We start from the raw sequence: 14459 nt of genomic DNA on the forward strand, positions 1-14459 counted from the left end.
CAGAAACATAGCATGATGCTTTTAAGGTGTTCTTGTCAGTTATGTTTAAAATTAATCCATTTACTCCTCCTGCATTCATAAAATTCTGTTCTGTTTCTGTTGCATAAAAACAAGCAGGGTTCATTTTATTGGGCCAGATTGTAGATCATATTGATTCTCTGATGGAAGAGTGGTTTCCAGGGCTATTGGAGACGGATATAAGTGGTGAAGGAGGCACTCTTTTGAAGAAGTATGCCATGTATAGCTTTGACGATGGTCAAGAGTGCCAGCAGATTCTACTGGATGACTTGCTAGATGTAGCTAAAGAAGGTATTTATTTCTGTGTGATTTATTATATCTTGATAATTAGCACTGACAATAGGATTTCAATGAAGTATAATTCTTCACATTTCAATTGTGACAAGCATACATAGCGCAATCATAAATCGTTCCATTCTGAACTTGTACTGTGCGTGAAGAAAACATTTTCAACTTTAGAACTTTATCACTGAAGTGTAGTAACTGGTGGAAGCAATTTGAAATGATAATTAAGTTCACAAAGTATTTTGCACAGAACTGAAGTCTATTGGCTTAAATGCATTTAAATTATCATGTATTCTAAACAAGATGTTAAATGTAATACTACTATTGCCCATAGCTGGTTTATTATAACTATAGTGAGGCAAACTGTATAATATAATTTGTAGTATTTAAAATGTAATTTAGTAGTTGTTGCTTCATAAGACAGTTTCAGTTGACTGTAAATTGTTTATTTGGATTTAGGATTTTTTTTAACCTTTAAAAAATATTTGGATGAGCACTTGAATCATGTTATGATGTTTCAAGGATATAGAACACCTGAAGGAAAATGGGATTAGCATGCCTTTAGTTGTTGGTGCAGACTTGATGGGCCAAGGGGCTTTTTCTGTGCTGTATGACTCCATGTCTCAATCTGCAGTAATGAGGATATCAGCAATGAAATCTCTTCACTGGTAGTAATGCATCAAGTTTATGAAATGCACTGATGACTGTGTTTTCTGTGCACTGGGCTGCTCCCAGCATAAATCAAACTGAAATTAGATCAACAAATGATGGAAATCAGAAAGGAATGAAGGTTCTGAATAAAATAATTAACCAATCTATTTACCACTTTACTGCTGCTGCACACTGTCAACATTTGTTGCCCATCTTTATAATTGTTCTTGAACCCAGGTCCCTGGCGCTGTATAACAGCAGAGTGCACCACTGTGCTACCGTGCCGCTAAGTGCTTTTAGTTAATCATTAATTGCCAAACCTTGATATTTTATGAGGTCTCATGTTACTTGGAAATAAGAATCTAGAAGGGGTAGAGGAATAAATGAAACTGGGAGGACAAATACATAAATCACTAAAAGTTGTGACACAAATCAGTAAGGCTGCATGTAAAACAAACCAAGCATTAGAATTTATTTCTATGGGGATAGAACTGAACAGTAGTGAAGTTTTGCTAAACTTTATTTAGACTTGGCCATTGGTTAAACTCCACTTGGAATGCTGTGTACAATTTTGGTTGTCATTATTATTAAAAGGATATAGAAGCATTGGAGAAGCCACAAAAAAGCTTGTGCTACCAAAAAACCTGTTGGACTTTAACCTGCTGTTGTGAGACTTCTTACTGCACAGAAAAGGACACATGGATGATACCGAGCTATGAGGTTAAATAGATCAAGAAAGGATGAACAGCCTAGGTCTTATTTACACCGAAAGGAGAAAACTGTATGACTAACTAGTTTTTAAAATTGCATCAAGTTTTCATAAAGTATACACGAAAGTGGGCAGGACTTCCCAGTCCCACCAGTCCTGAGAAAATTCCTGCAGCAAATGGGACTGGATAAATTCCCCCATTGAGATTCTTCCTCTACTGAGGAAGACCAAAACCTGGGAGAATCAATATAAGCAAACGTTAGGAGAATTTTCTGAGGGCTTCCCTCTGGGGGTTCTGCATGAGCCAAATTCAGCTAATACAAAACTTGTGCGAGACAGTATGCATCAGCAGTATTATTTATTTGATCAATATGCACTGTGAGAGAGATACTGGATGGATTCCAACTTCTCTCTAAAATTTCATCACACGAACACACCTGATATCCTGTTTTGGAAGGTACGCATTCCCTGCCTAATCTGTCCTACAAACTGGATGATAAATTACATTTTTACACATTATCTACTTTGGCCAACAGCATTCTACCCCCAGCATAATTAGGAATTCATTGGCTATTTGGACCCAAAAATCTTTCCTCCATTTCTTAGTAACCTGCTTATGGCTAATCTGACAGGCCTAAGGTTCATCCACCACCTACATACGAGGGAGTCACCCTGTCTAACTGGCTATATCAGGCCAAATGAGGAGCAAAATGCTGCTTTTCATTTTAATTAGCAGTTGAATTCTTCTATTCATTCCATTATCAAATATCTTACAGCTGCAAGGTCTTCCAAAGCTTCTCGCTGATTAAGTTCTTTACTTCATTGTTCCATTTGAATGTGGCCTGTCTGGTTCTGCTTTTTCCCATTATGCTGTGGGAACAAAACTCATGAACATCTTTAAAACTACATTTCAAAGTTACAATACTTGTTAAAAATTCATTACTATTATTATATATGTGGTTCAGGCAATATCTCCATATAATATATGTAGGAGGCACATTATGATATCATTGATATGTATATATAATGGATATCATAATCCCTATTTTAGACTAGATTACTTTGTTTTAAAAACCCCTTTAATGAGCCGGGGTTTCCTTATCCCCTGCTGCTACAGCTGGAGTTGTAGCATTATTCCTCTAATAAATCTAATCAGAAGTTCAGGAGAAAAGATGAGAACATGGCATCTGGTACCATAGAGAGTAGTTAAGGTGAATAGCATAGATGTGTTTGAAGGAAACTAGATAAGCATATGAGGGAGAATGAAGCAGATTGTTACGCTGATAGAGCAGGAGGGAAGTTCAAATGGAGCAAAACCTTTGGCATGGACTATCTGAGCTAAATGGCCTTCTTTATGCTGTGTATTCTGTGTTATACTTGTTGAATTTTATGTCCATTTCTCAATCTAACTTCCAAATAGATACTGTTCTCTCTTCAAATTATCCCCAGCAATTTTTGACAGTTCTGAGACTTGCCCCATTGAGCTAATTTTATCCAAAAGCAATGATATCTCCTCATAAGTTCATCAAGATTACCTTTTCCCCTCTAAAGTCATTGAATAATTATTTATGCCACCTGCTGTGGTGAGTTTGGAACCATGGAGTGCATTTACTCAGGCAGCATGATAGAATGTGGGAGCTCCACCACTTTCCTGCTTCCATCCTGACTAAGTCCATGGCAGTCCATATCCTACCTGTCCCACTGATGATTGAGGCCCTTGATGCCCACCTAAAAGCCTCATTTGGTTGCTGCTGTTATTAAGCCAGTGATGAGTAGGCCTGTCGCCAAGCAGGAAGCATGACAAGCAAACATATGTTGGTTGCTTGTGGTCTCCCAAGGATTCCCTTGTTCAAAGGCACTTAGCGCCTGAATGAGCAACCTGATATTGGGAATGAGGGAACACCAAGAGTCAGCCATCTACCCATGCTGCTGATCCACTACTTCTCTCCTTCCTGACTCGCACCCAGTAAAATCCCTTCTGCTATCATTTACCTCTGGCCTGGGTAGCGCGCAATCTTGAGCCTACAGTGAATGTGCTAGCAGCAGCTGACATCTCCCAGTAGTGCTGTTGAGTAAAAGATCTGCTAGCTTCAGATTTGCTGGTAGTTCTCAGTGGGTAGATCTTCACCCCTTTAATGGTCTGATACCACGGAAGGCATGCCAGTGGCTTGTTCTTTGCCTGATTGGCTCATATTTCGGCAGGCCTTCCGCAGAGAAGGCAATGCAGGTCTCTTGCTGGCTCTTCAGCCTTCAACTGAGACCCCATCACCTTGACAAGATTCTATCCATTGAGAGGGTTGAGCCGTAATTGCTTGATTCTTCCTGTGGTATTTTATAGCACCCTTCTTCAGGATAAACCCTAACATTTCCTTCATAACTGATGTCAGGTTCATAATCTGTAATTTCCATGGCATTCCTTCTGCTGTTTTCTGCAGTTCCTGGTTCTAACAATTTCCCAAAATTCCAAGCCAGAATATAACTAATTTCATTGGTTATTTTTTTTCTTGGCCTGAGAGTCTTATCAAAAATTTCAGGCACTTCTTTTATCATTACATACAGATTAACTTAAAATATCCTGCTCACTTAACTGAAAATTTAGACCAACTCTGCCCAATGTGGACTGTAGAAGGCATGCCAGGAAAAGCACGAAGCATACCTTAGGAATTAGGTACAAATTTGGTGAAATTACACAAAGCTACCTGCCTGTGTGCTATTATAGAGTTTGAGTGGCCCACAGCCAATAGATCCCTCCCCCCACCTCACCATTATGTGACCTGCACTCAGCAAAATCAGGCAACTTCACCATTACATTAAGAAATATGTGGACATTGCATCTAGGGCCTTAATAGCATTCCAGTTCCAAGCACTTGGATCTTAAGCTGAAAATTGGCACTTTGGTGCCTTGAAAAAGTTCTAATGCCATTATCACTCTAGCTATAAAATTAAGTATGAATCATAGAACATAGAACATTACAGTGCAGTACAGGCGAAAAAGCTGCAGCATGCTATGGTGCAGAGGGAGCTGGGGGTCCTTGTGCATGAGTTGCAAAAACCCAGTCTGCAGGTGCAGCAGGTGATCAAGAAGGTGAATGGTATGCTGGCCTTTATAGCGAGGGGTTTAGAATATAAAAGCAGGGAGGTCTTGCTGCAACTGTAGAGGGCACTGGTGAGGCCGCAGCTGGAGTGCTGTGTGCAGTTTTGGTCGCCGCACTCGAGGAAGGATATATTGGCCTTGGAGGGAGTGCAGAGGAGGTTCACTGGGCTGATACCGGAGATGAGGGGATTGGACTATGAAGAGAGACTGAATAGACTGGGTTTGTACTCGTTGGAGTTTAGAAGGATAAGGGGGGGATCTTATAGAGACATATAAGATAATGGAAGGGATGGATAGGGTAGAGGTAGAGAGATTCTTCCCGCTTAGAAAGGATAGCAGGACTAGAGGGCACAGCCTCGAGATAAGGGGGACAATTTAGATCGGAGTCGAGGAGGAACTTCTTCACTCAAAGGGTGGTGAATCTCTGGAATTCTCTGCCCATTGAAGTGGTGGAGGCTACCTCGCTAAATATATTTAAGTCACGGGTAGATAGGTTTTTGACAGACAAGGGAATTAAGGGTTATGGGGAGAGAGCAGGAAAGTGGAACTGATCCACGTCAGATCAGCCATGATCTTATTGAATGGCGGAGCAGGCTCGAAGGGCTAGATGGCCTACTCCTGCTCCTATTTCTTATGTTCTTACAAGCCTTTCGGCCCTTGATGTTGCACTGACCAGTGGAACCAATCTAATGACCCTCTAACCTAAACTATTCCAATGTTATCCATATGCTTATCCACTGACCATTTGAACGCCCTTAAAGTTGGCGAGTCCACAATTGCTGCAGGCAGGGCATTCCACGCCCTTACTACCCTCTGAGTGAAGAACTTACCTCTGACATCTGTCCTATAACTACCACCCCTTAATTTAAAGCTATGTCCCCTCATGTTAGCCATCACTGTCCAAGGAAAAAGGCTCTCACTGTCCACCCTATTCAATCCTCTGATCATCTTGTATGCCTCAATTAGGTCACCTCGTAACCTTCTCTCTAATGAAAATAACCTCAAGTCCCTCAGCCTTTCCTCATAAGACCTTCCCACCATACCAGGCAATATCCTGGTAAACCTCCTCTGCACCCTTTCCAAGCCTCCACATCCTTCTTATAATGCAGCGACCAGAAGTATACGCAATACTCCAAGTGTGTCCGCACCAGAGTTTTGTACAGTTGCAACATGATCTCACGGTTCCGAAATTCAATCTCTCTACCAATAAAAGCTAACACACCGTATGCCTTCTTAATAACCTTATCAACCTGGGTGCCAACTTTCAGGGATCTCTCTGCTTGTCAACACTACTAAGAGTTCTTCCATTAGCCCTATATTCTGGACTCCTGCTACTCGTATCAAAGTGAATCACCTCACACTTTTCCGTATTAAACTCCATTTGCCACCTCTCGGCCCAGCTCTGCAGCTTATCTATGTCCCTTTGCAAACTGTAACATCCATCCTCACTGTCTACAACTCCTCCGACTTTGGTGTCGTCAGCAAATTTACTAATCCATCCTTCTACACCCTCATCTAGGTCATTTATAAAAATGACAAACAGCAGTGGCCCCAAAACAGATCCTTGACGTACACCACTTGTAACTGAACTCCAGGTTGAATATTTCCCATCAACCACCACCCTCTGTCTTCTATCAGCTAGCCAATTCCTGATCCAAACTGCTAAATCACCCTCAATCCCATGCATCTGCATTTTCTGCAGTAGCCTACCATGGGGAACCTTATCAAACGCTTTGCTAAAATCCATATACGCCATGTCAACTGCCTTACCCTTATTCACCTCTTTGGTCACCTTTTCAAAAAACCTGATAAGGTTTGTGAGGCATGACCTACCCTTCACAAAACCGTGTTGACTATCCCGAATCAATTTATTTCTCTCTAGATGATTATAAACCCTATCCCTTACAATTCTTTTCAAAACTTTGCCCACAACAGAAGTAAGGCTCACCGGTCTATAATTCCCAGGATGGTCTCTACTCCCCTTGTTGTCCCCTTGTTCAAGATTTGCTATCCTCCAGTCTTCCGGCACTATACCTGTAGTCAACGACGACCTGAAGGTCAAAGCCAAAGGCTCTGCAATCTCCTCCTAGCCTCCCAGAGAATCCTAGGGTAAATCCCAATGGGCCCAGGGGACTCATCTGTTTTCATACTCTCAAGAATTGCTAACACCTCCTCCTTATGTACCTCAATGCTGTCGAGTCTACAAGTTGGTATCGCAGTATTCTCCTCGACTCTGCTGACTTTTTCCTGCATGAATACTGACGAAAAATACTCATTCTGTGCCTCTCCTATCTCTTCAGGCTCCACGCACAACTTCCCACTGCTGTTTCTGGCTGGCCTTAACCTTGCCCTAACCAATCTTTTATTCTTGACATACCTGTAGAAAGCTTTAGGGTTCTCCTTGATCCTATCCGCCAAAGTCTTCTCATGTCCATCCTCTCTGCCAAAGTCTTCTCATGTCCGATTCTCATGAATCGTTTAAATGGAAAACAAATTTCTGTGCACGTAACTTGAATATCTTTGGGCGGCACAGTAGCACAGTGGTTAACACTGCTGCTTCACAGCTCCAGGGACCTGGGTTCGATTCCCAGCTTGGGTCACTGTCTGTATGGAGTTTGCACATTCTCCTTGTGTCTGCGTGGGTTTCTTCCGGGTGCTCCGGCTTCCTCTCTCAGTCCAAAGATGTGTGGATTAGGTTGATTGGCCATGCTAAAATTGCCCCTTAGTGTCCTGAGATGCGTAGGTTAGAGGGATTAGTGGGTAAAATATGTAGGTATATGGGGGTAGGGGTTTGGCTGGGATTGTGTTCAGTGCAGACGTGATGGGCTGAATGGCCTCTTTGTGTACTGTAGAGATTCTATGATTCTATGATATCTGTTCTCAACCATATCTTACCAAGAGTCGATGTACAAGTGGAGAGAAAATGGTTAAATTAATGAGGTAAAAGACATATTTAACTATATTTAGCTACTTTTGTGCTTTCTTTTAAGGGGATTTTTTGACTTGTCACACTGACAGAAGCAACAAAATTTCCATTTCGCGAGTTGCACCAGACCTTGTACTGGTTGACCTACCCAGGAAAATTATGCTGGATGTTAACCACCTTAAGCTTGAACAAACACCGGATTGTTTGCTGGGTAAAATTTAATTCAGATGATTTTTATGGTTTCATTCTTTCTGTTGTAACTTATTAAATGGCTGAATCACATCAGCAATGAAAAGTTTGATTATGTATTTAGTAGGTGCAATGATGTGATAAACATAAACGACTAATTTCTAATCTGATTTATATGAAAACAATATTGTTGAAAATGTTTGCACTGCAAATTAACTGGAATCTTTTACATGATGAATATTGGAGCAGATTGAACTGATCATTAAGTGTGCTTGAATTCTTTTTTTTCATACTGGAACAGTTTCTATCCCATTAGTGAATGAATCCTGAACTTGATTATCATCTACTCAAATACATACCTAAATGGACTTTTTTGGGGAATTGATGAGCACATTGTATTAAAATATTGATTTGAAAGGACTTCCTTGGTAAATGTCAACTACAAATTTCTTTTCTTTTCAAGGTGATGGAGGGTTTGCATCTGTCTATCGCGCAAGGTACAAATGTAAAGAAGTGGCTGTTAAAATTTTTAACAAGCATGTGTCACAAATGCACCTACATCGTCTTCTGAGACAAGTATGTAATAAAAATTGGATTTCATAGTGTACAATTGTGCTTCATAGGAATTGTAGGAGGAGTACTTTCAATCTAAAATATTTTTAAAAATTGAAATTGCTTCCCTATTGACTTCTATTTTTCTGCTTCTATGAAGTTAGCTCATTTTAATTCCTCTTTTCTCGCAATGTGCCACTGTGATTATTCACACAATACTTAGCAGATGCCAAATTTTTCATGCCCTGGTGTCTCCTGATTACCAGTCCAAATGTCACTCGGTGTCATTCCCAAATAAACTGCTTATGGGCACAGAAACTATAAGTTCCTCCTCATAATTAACATACTGTTAACAGTAGCACCAATGAGTTTTTATTCTCGAGAATCCACAAGTTAACAGCAAAATGATTGGCTGATGAAACACCATCAGGTTCTGAGGTCTATCTTATGGTACTGACTATTTATTTAATTCTTGTTCCTGATTCGTCAGTATTTTTGTTACCTATTGCTCTTTTCATTCTTTTCATGTCCCCTGTCAATGACTTTCATATCCTGTCAATTTTGTCAATCAAATCCTCAGGATGAAACAAGGTACAAACCATCAAAGGCATTTTAAAATTCTTGGTCACTTGTTACCTTTCCGTCATATTATGCCATCATCATTTTGAATAATGTCTCCTTTTAGTGTGGCTTTAGTCTGTAGCCATTATGTATCAAACAACCATCTTCAACTTTAGAGAAACATGATCATCCTATAATTGTCAGATCTCTCTCACTTTGAAGTTGAAAGACAATCATTTGTACAGTGATATTCTATCTACAAACACTCAAAATCTTTTTTACAGGCTCTCTCCATTTCAAGGGGATAATCAAAATGTTTGTAATATCAGTTTCAATTAAAAATTCACTGGATACAGTTGAATTAATATAAAAATAAATCAATAGCAGCTGCATTTGGTTGATTCTCTGTTCACAGTCCCTCTCTTGGAAACTAATGGTATTTCAGGCCACCACTAATTCATTTATCAGGATCATTTATCTAAGTGGGTTCTGACATAAAGTCATAGAGGTTTACAGCATGGAAACAGGCCCTTTAGCCCAACTTGTCCATGCCGCCCTTTTGTTTTTTAGACTCTAAGCTAGTCCCAATTGCCGCATTTGGCCCATATCCCTCAATACCCATCTTAACCATGTAACTGCCTAAACGCTTTTTAAAAGACGTGCAAAATTTCACCCACCTGTTTTACATAACATATGATCCAAAGTGTTATGGCAGTGATTGCGTGCTAAATGAAGCACAATCATTACCCAGACTTAAAAATGAATCTGGTTTGTCATGTTACATATAGTTTTACTTCCAAATTACCTGAATTGAAATTTACAATTTTATGCTTTCCTCCAACCCGTTTCTGAATCAAAAATCAGTTTCTCCATGGAGTTGCTAGTATCTTGATTTACAAAATCTGTTTCCACACTCTGGAATTACTTTAATAATCTTTGCATGTTCTCAACATGACTGAGCATGCCTGAGACCTGGGGTGGGATTTACCAGGCAATCCGCCATGTATTTCATGACAGTGAGGCAGTCTACCATAGGCCGAAGACAAGGTTTCGGGTTCTGCTGTTGTCAACAGGATTTCCCATTGAATGTACTCTTCGCTGTGCTGAAACCCACAGTGGGGTATGCCATTGGCAGGACTGCAAGATCCTGCTGGCATGAACAGCCAGAGAGTTCCAGCACTGCTCTGTGCATCTTCAAGTATATGGCATGTTGGTTGTGTTGCTTATAACATTACATTTTCATCCCAATCTCATGCCACAGATGTAATATGATACAAGCTTTTGCCAAATCTTTGGGGCTTTCTTATCAATGACTTTTGAGAGCGAGCTGTTTCATGGTGGCTTTTACAGTCGCAGAAATGAATTTAAGTAGAAAATTAAAGGAAAACACTTCCCAAAAGCAATGCAAATTTGAGTTTAATTTGCACTCAATCACAAATTGATCCAAAATGAAAACTCTTCCCTACTGTTTTTACCTGTGGAGAATTAATAAACTTCAATTCTATAATAATCAGGAACTTGCAGTTCTTAGTTATCTGCATCATCCCAGTTTGGTGTCTCTATTGGCGGCTGACTTTCGACCTCGGATGTTGGTAATGGAATTAGCACCAAAAGGTTCCCTGGATCTCTTGCTGAATCTTGAGAAAGACCACCTTAATCGAACACTTCAACATCGGATTGCACTACATGTGGCTGATGGCTTAAGGTAGCTACAATTGAAAACATTGCAGCTTCTTATTGTGAGCACCCACAGATTTTGGAGGAAAATCCAAACTATTGTAATGTTAGATTTCATTTTAATTTGTCAAGTCTGTCATCGCAAGAAAACTTACATTATAGCTAAAACTTGAAAGGTGGTATAAAAATGCTAGTTATCAAAGTATTTATAGATGACAAAATAGTTGAAGGTTGTCAATATTTTTTAGACTCCTGATGACCATTTCATAGTATTTCTTTTAGAATAGAGCTGAACTTCTCAAAAACAGATATCTTTGTTTTTGATGGTGTTTCTTAAACATTTCTTTCTACACTCTGTGTGATGGTATACGGTAACCATGAAATACACAAGATATGGGATTAGTATGTCTTCAGATTGCTGCTTGGTAATCATACCCTAGCAATTAATCCTTGAGTTACTGCCTTCTTGCGCTGAAAATCATTGGTCGTACAAATAAACATCAAGAATAAAACCCTGAAACTTTATAAAATAATAACTAATAATGAATGACATAACGACTTCCAAACTGTAGCACAATCTTGGGCCAAAGCTCAGGCAGTGAACATAAACCATGTTTAATGACTACATCCAAACCTACCAGTTATATTGTTGCTTCATCACTCCCAGATAATTTGTCAAATGCTTGTTTATGCTTTGCCCTTAGCTGTGTTGTTTATCTTTTTTCACAGATATCTCCATTCATCAATGATAATATATAGGGATATGAAGCCTCACAATGTACTGTTGTTCAGTTTGAATCCTAACTCTGCTATAATCGCCAAAATTGCTGATTATGGCATTGCTCAATACTGCTGCAGAATGGGAATCAAGAGCTCTGAGGGCACACCAGGTAGAAAATTATGCATTTGTGTAAAGGAAGTTCCACTGAAATATATTTTATTAGAAAATGTTTAGCTGTTTTAAATTCGGTCTTGAACGTTTCTGTGTCATAAATGCAGCATGTTGCCATTTGGTCTTAAACGTTAACAGGGCAACCTGCTACTAAAATTAACATGCATGAATATGTCAAACACACTTGGGATCAAACTTGTTTTCTAGCTTGTCTACCCATGATTTAAAGGAATGATAAATAAATATAGAACCATAGAAAATTACAGCTCAGAAACAGGTCTTTTGGCCCTTCTTGTCTGTGCCAAACCATTTTTTGCCTAGTCCGACTGACCTGCACTTAGACCATATCCCTCCATACGCCTCTCATCCATGTACCTGTCCAAGTTTTTCTTAAATGTTAAAAGTGACCCCGTGCTTACCACTTTATCCAGCAGCTCATTCCACACTCCCACCACTCTCTGCGTGAAGAAACCCCCTCAATATTCCCTTCAAACTTTTCTCCTTTCACCCTCAACCCATGCCCTCTGGTTTTTTTCTCCCCTAGCCTCAGTGGAAAAAGCCTGCTTGCATTCACTCTATCCCCATCAAAATCTTATAGATCTCTATCAAATCTCCCCTCATTCTTCTACGCTCTAGGGAATAAAGTCCTCATCTATTCAATCTCTCTCTGTAACTCAGCTTCTCAAATCCCGGCAACATCCTCGTGAACCTTCTCTGCATTCTTTCAACCTTATTTACATCCTTCCTGTAACTAGGTGACCAAAACTGTACACAATACTCTAAATTTGGCCTCACCAATGCCTTATGTAACCTTACCATAACACTTCAACTTTTATACTCGATACTCCGATCTATAAAGGCCAATGTACCAAAAACATTCTTCACGACCCTGTCCAGCTGTGATTTCACTTTTAGGTAATTCTGTACCTGTATTCCCAGATCCCTCTGTTCAACTGCACTCTTCAGAGTCCTGCCATTTACCCTGTACATTCTACTTTGGTTTGTCCTTCCAAAGTGCAATACCTCATGTTTGTCTGTGTTAAATTCCATTTGCCATTCCTCAGCCCATTTTTCTAGTTGGTCCAAATCCCTCTGCAAGCTTTGAAAACCTTCCTCACTGTCCACTACACCTCCAATCTTTGTATCATCAGCAAATTTGCTGATCCAATTTACCACATTATCATCCATATCATTGTTATAGATGACAAACAACAATGGACCCAGCACCGATCCCTGCGGCACACCACTAATCACAGGCCTCCACTCAGAGAAGCAATCTTCCACAACCATTCTCTGGCTTCTTCTATTGAGCCAGTGTATAATCCAATTTACTACCTCCCCATGTATACCTGGTGACTGAACCTTCCTAACTAACCCCTCATTAGGGACCTTACCAAAGGCCTTTCTGAAATCCAGGTAGACAACATCCACCGCCTTCCCTTCATCCACTTTCCTGGTAACCTCCTCGAAAAACTCTAACAGATTGGTCAAACATGACCTACCACGCACAAAGCCATGTTGACTCTCCCTAATAAGTCCCTGTCAATCCAAATATTTGTAGATCCTATCCCTTATCACACCTTCCAATAACTTGCCAACCACCGACGTCAAACTTACTGGCCTATAATTTCCCGGATTTTTTTTAACCTTTTTTAAGCAACGGAACAACATGATCCACCCTCCAATTATCCGGCACCTCTCCCGTGCATACTGACATTTTAAATATGTCTGCCAGGGCCCCTGCAAGTTCACTACTAGCCTCCCTCAAGGTCCGTGGGAATACCCTGTCTGGTCCTGGGGATTTATCCACTTTGCCTCAAGACAGCCAGCACCTCCTCCTCTTTAATCTGTAAAGATTCCATGACCTCCCTACCTGTTTGCCCTATTTTTGTCGACTCCATGCCCGTTTCCTCAGTAAATACAGATGCAAAAAACCCATTAAGTATCTCCCCCATCTCTTTTGGTTCCATACATAGTCTACCACTCTGGTCTTCAAGAGGACCAATTTTATCCCTCACTATCCTTTTGCTCCTAACATACCTACAGAAGCTCTTTGAATTTTCCTTCACTCTGTCTGCCTAAGCAACCTCATGTCTTCTTTTAGCCCTCCTGATTTCCCTTTTAAGTAGCTTTATAATATTTTGAATTTACATAATTATTACTTCTGTTTGTTAGGATTTCGAGCACCAGAGGTTGCAAGAGGAAATGTAATTTACAATCATCAAGCTGATGTGTATTCCTTTGGATTGCTTTTATATGACATAATGACTAATGGTGAAAGAATTGCTATTGGAATGAAGTTTCCAAATGATTTTGATGAGATGGCAGTTCAGGGAAAATTGCCAGGTAGGCTTTTAAATTGGTGAATTATTAAAAAACAATTTTGATTTAACTTTCTGCTGAAAATGTTGGCCAATTTGCCCTCTTGGATTTTCCAAGATCAACAGGAATATTGCTCAGCAATATGACATGCAATGTAGTATAGAGATCATTTTGCTTGCCTCTAGGGTGAAACTGTTGCATCGAGTTTGTCTAGTGATTTATAGTTTTTATTTCATGTTAGTGGCGTGAGACATCCCAAGTCGATGTCTCATGCACTAACAACAAGGCAAAATGTAAACCGTTCAAAATATCTGCTAAAAATGGTCTTTCTGTTGTTTGGATTTGAGACATTTGAGAATTAGATGAATTTAGTCCCCACTTGTGCAATAGAAAAGTATCATTAAACTCATCCCTAATCTAGTTCAAAGGGTTGGTAGCCCAAGGAGTGAAAAAAAATTATGTTGAGGAAGACTGGCTTGAATCACAGAGGATTGTTATCACTTTATCAAGTCAATTACTGAGAACTTATTATCTTTGATGAAGTTGTGGCCTTTTATTTGCTCGGACATAAGTTTGTGGAATT

General features: G+C 39.9%; 1 protein-coding gene across 3 annotated transcripts in view; it reads left to right on the top strand.

Moving 5' to 3' along the window:
• The window catches only part of lrrk2 (leucine-rich repeat kinase 2), a 157843-nt gene that overhangs the window by 126184 nt on the left and 17200 nt on the right, over positions 1-14459 (top strand). For 2 of the 3 annotated variants that reach the window (XM_080207288.1, XM_080207290.1), the window contains 6 exons: positions 115-309; positions 7748-7894; positions 8336-8448; positions 10500-10690; positions 11392-11552; positions 13730-13900. In XM_080207288.1, the coding sequence (XP_080063414.1) occupies positions 115-309; positions 7748-7894; positions 8336-8448; positions 10500-10690; positions 11392-11552; positions 13730-13900 (978 nt within the window). The remainder of the gene's footprint in view (positions 1-114; positions 310-7747; positions 7895-8335; positions 8449-10499; positions 10691-11391; positions 11553-13729; positions 13901-14459) is intronic. The other variant, XM_080207289.1, reaches the window with a different exon arrangement.

The sequence above is a fragment of the Carcharhinus amblyrhynchos genome, chromosome 19, assembly GCF_965287045.1.
Source record: "Carcharhinus amblyrhynchos chromosome 19, sCarAmb.v2.hapA, whole genome shotgun sequence".
NCBI lineage: Eukaryota > Metazoa > Chordata > Chondrichthyes > Carcharhiniformes > Carcharhinidae > Carcharhinus > Carcharhinus amblyrhynchos.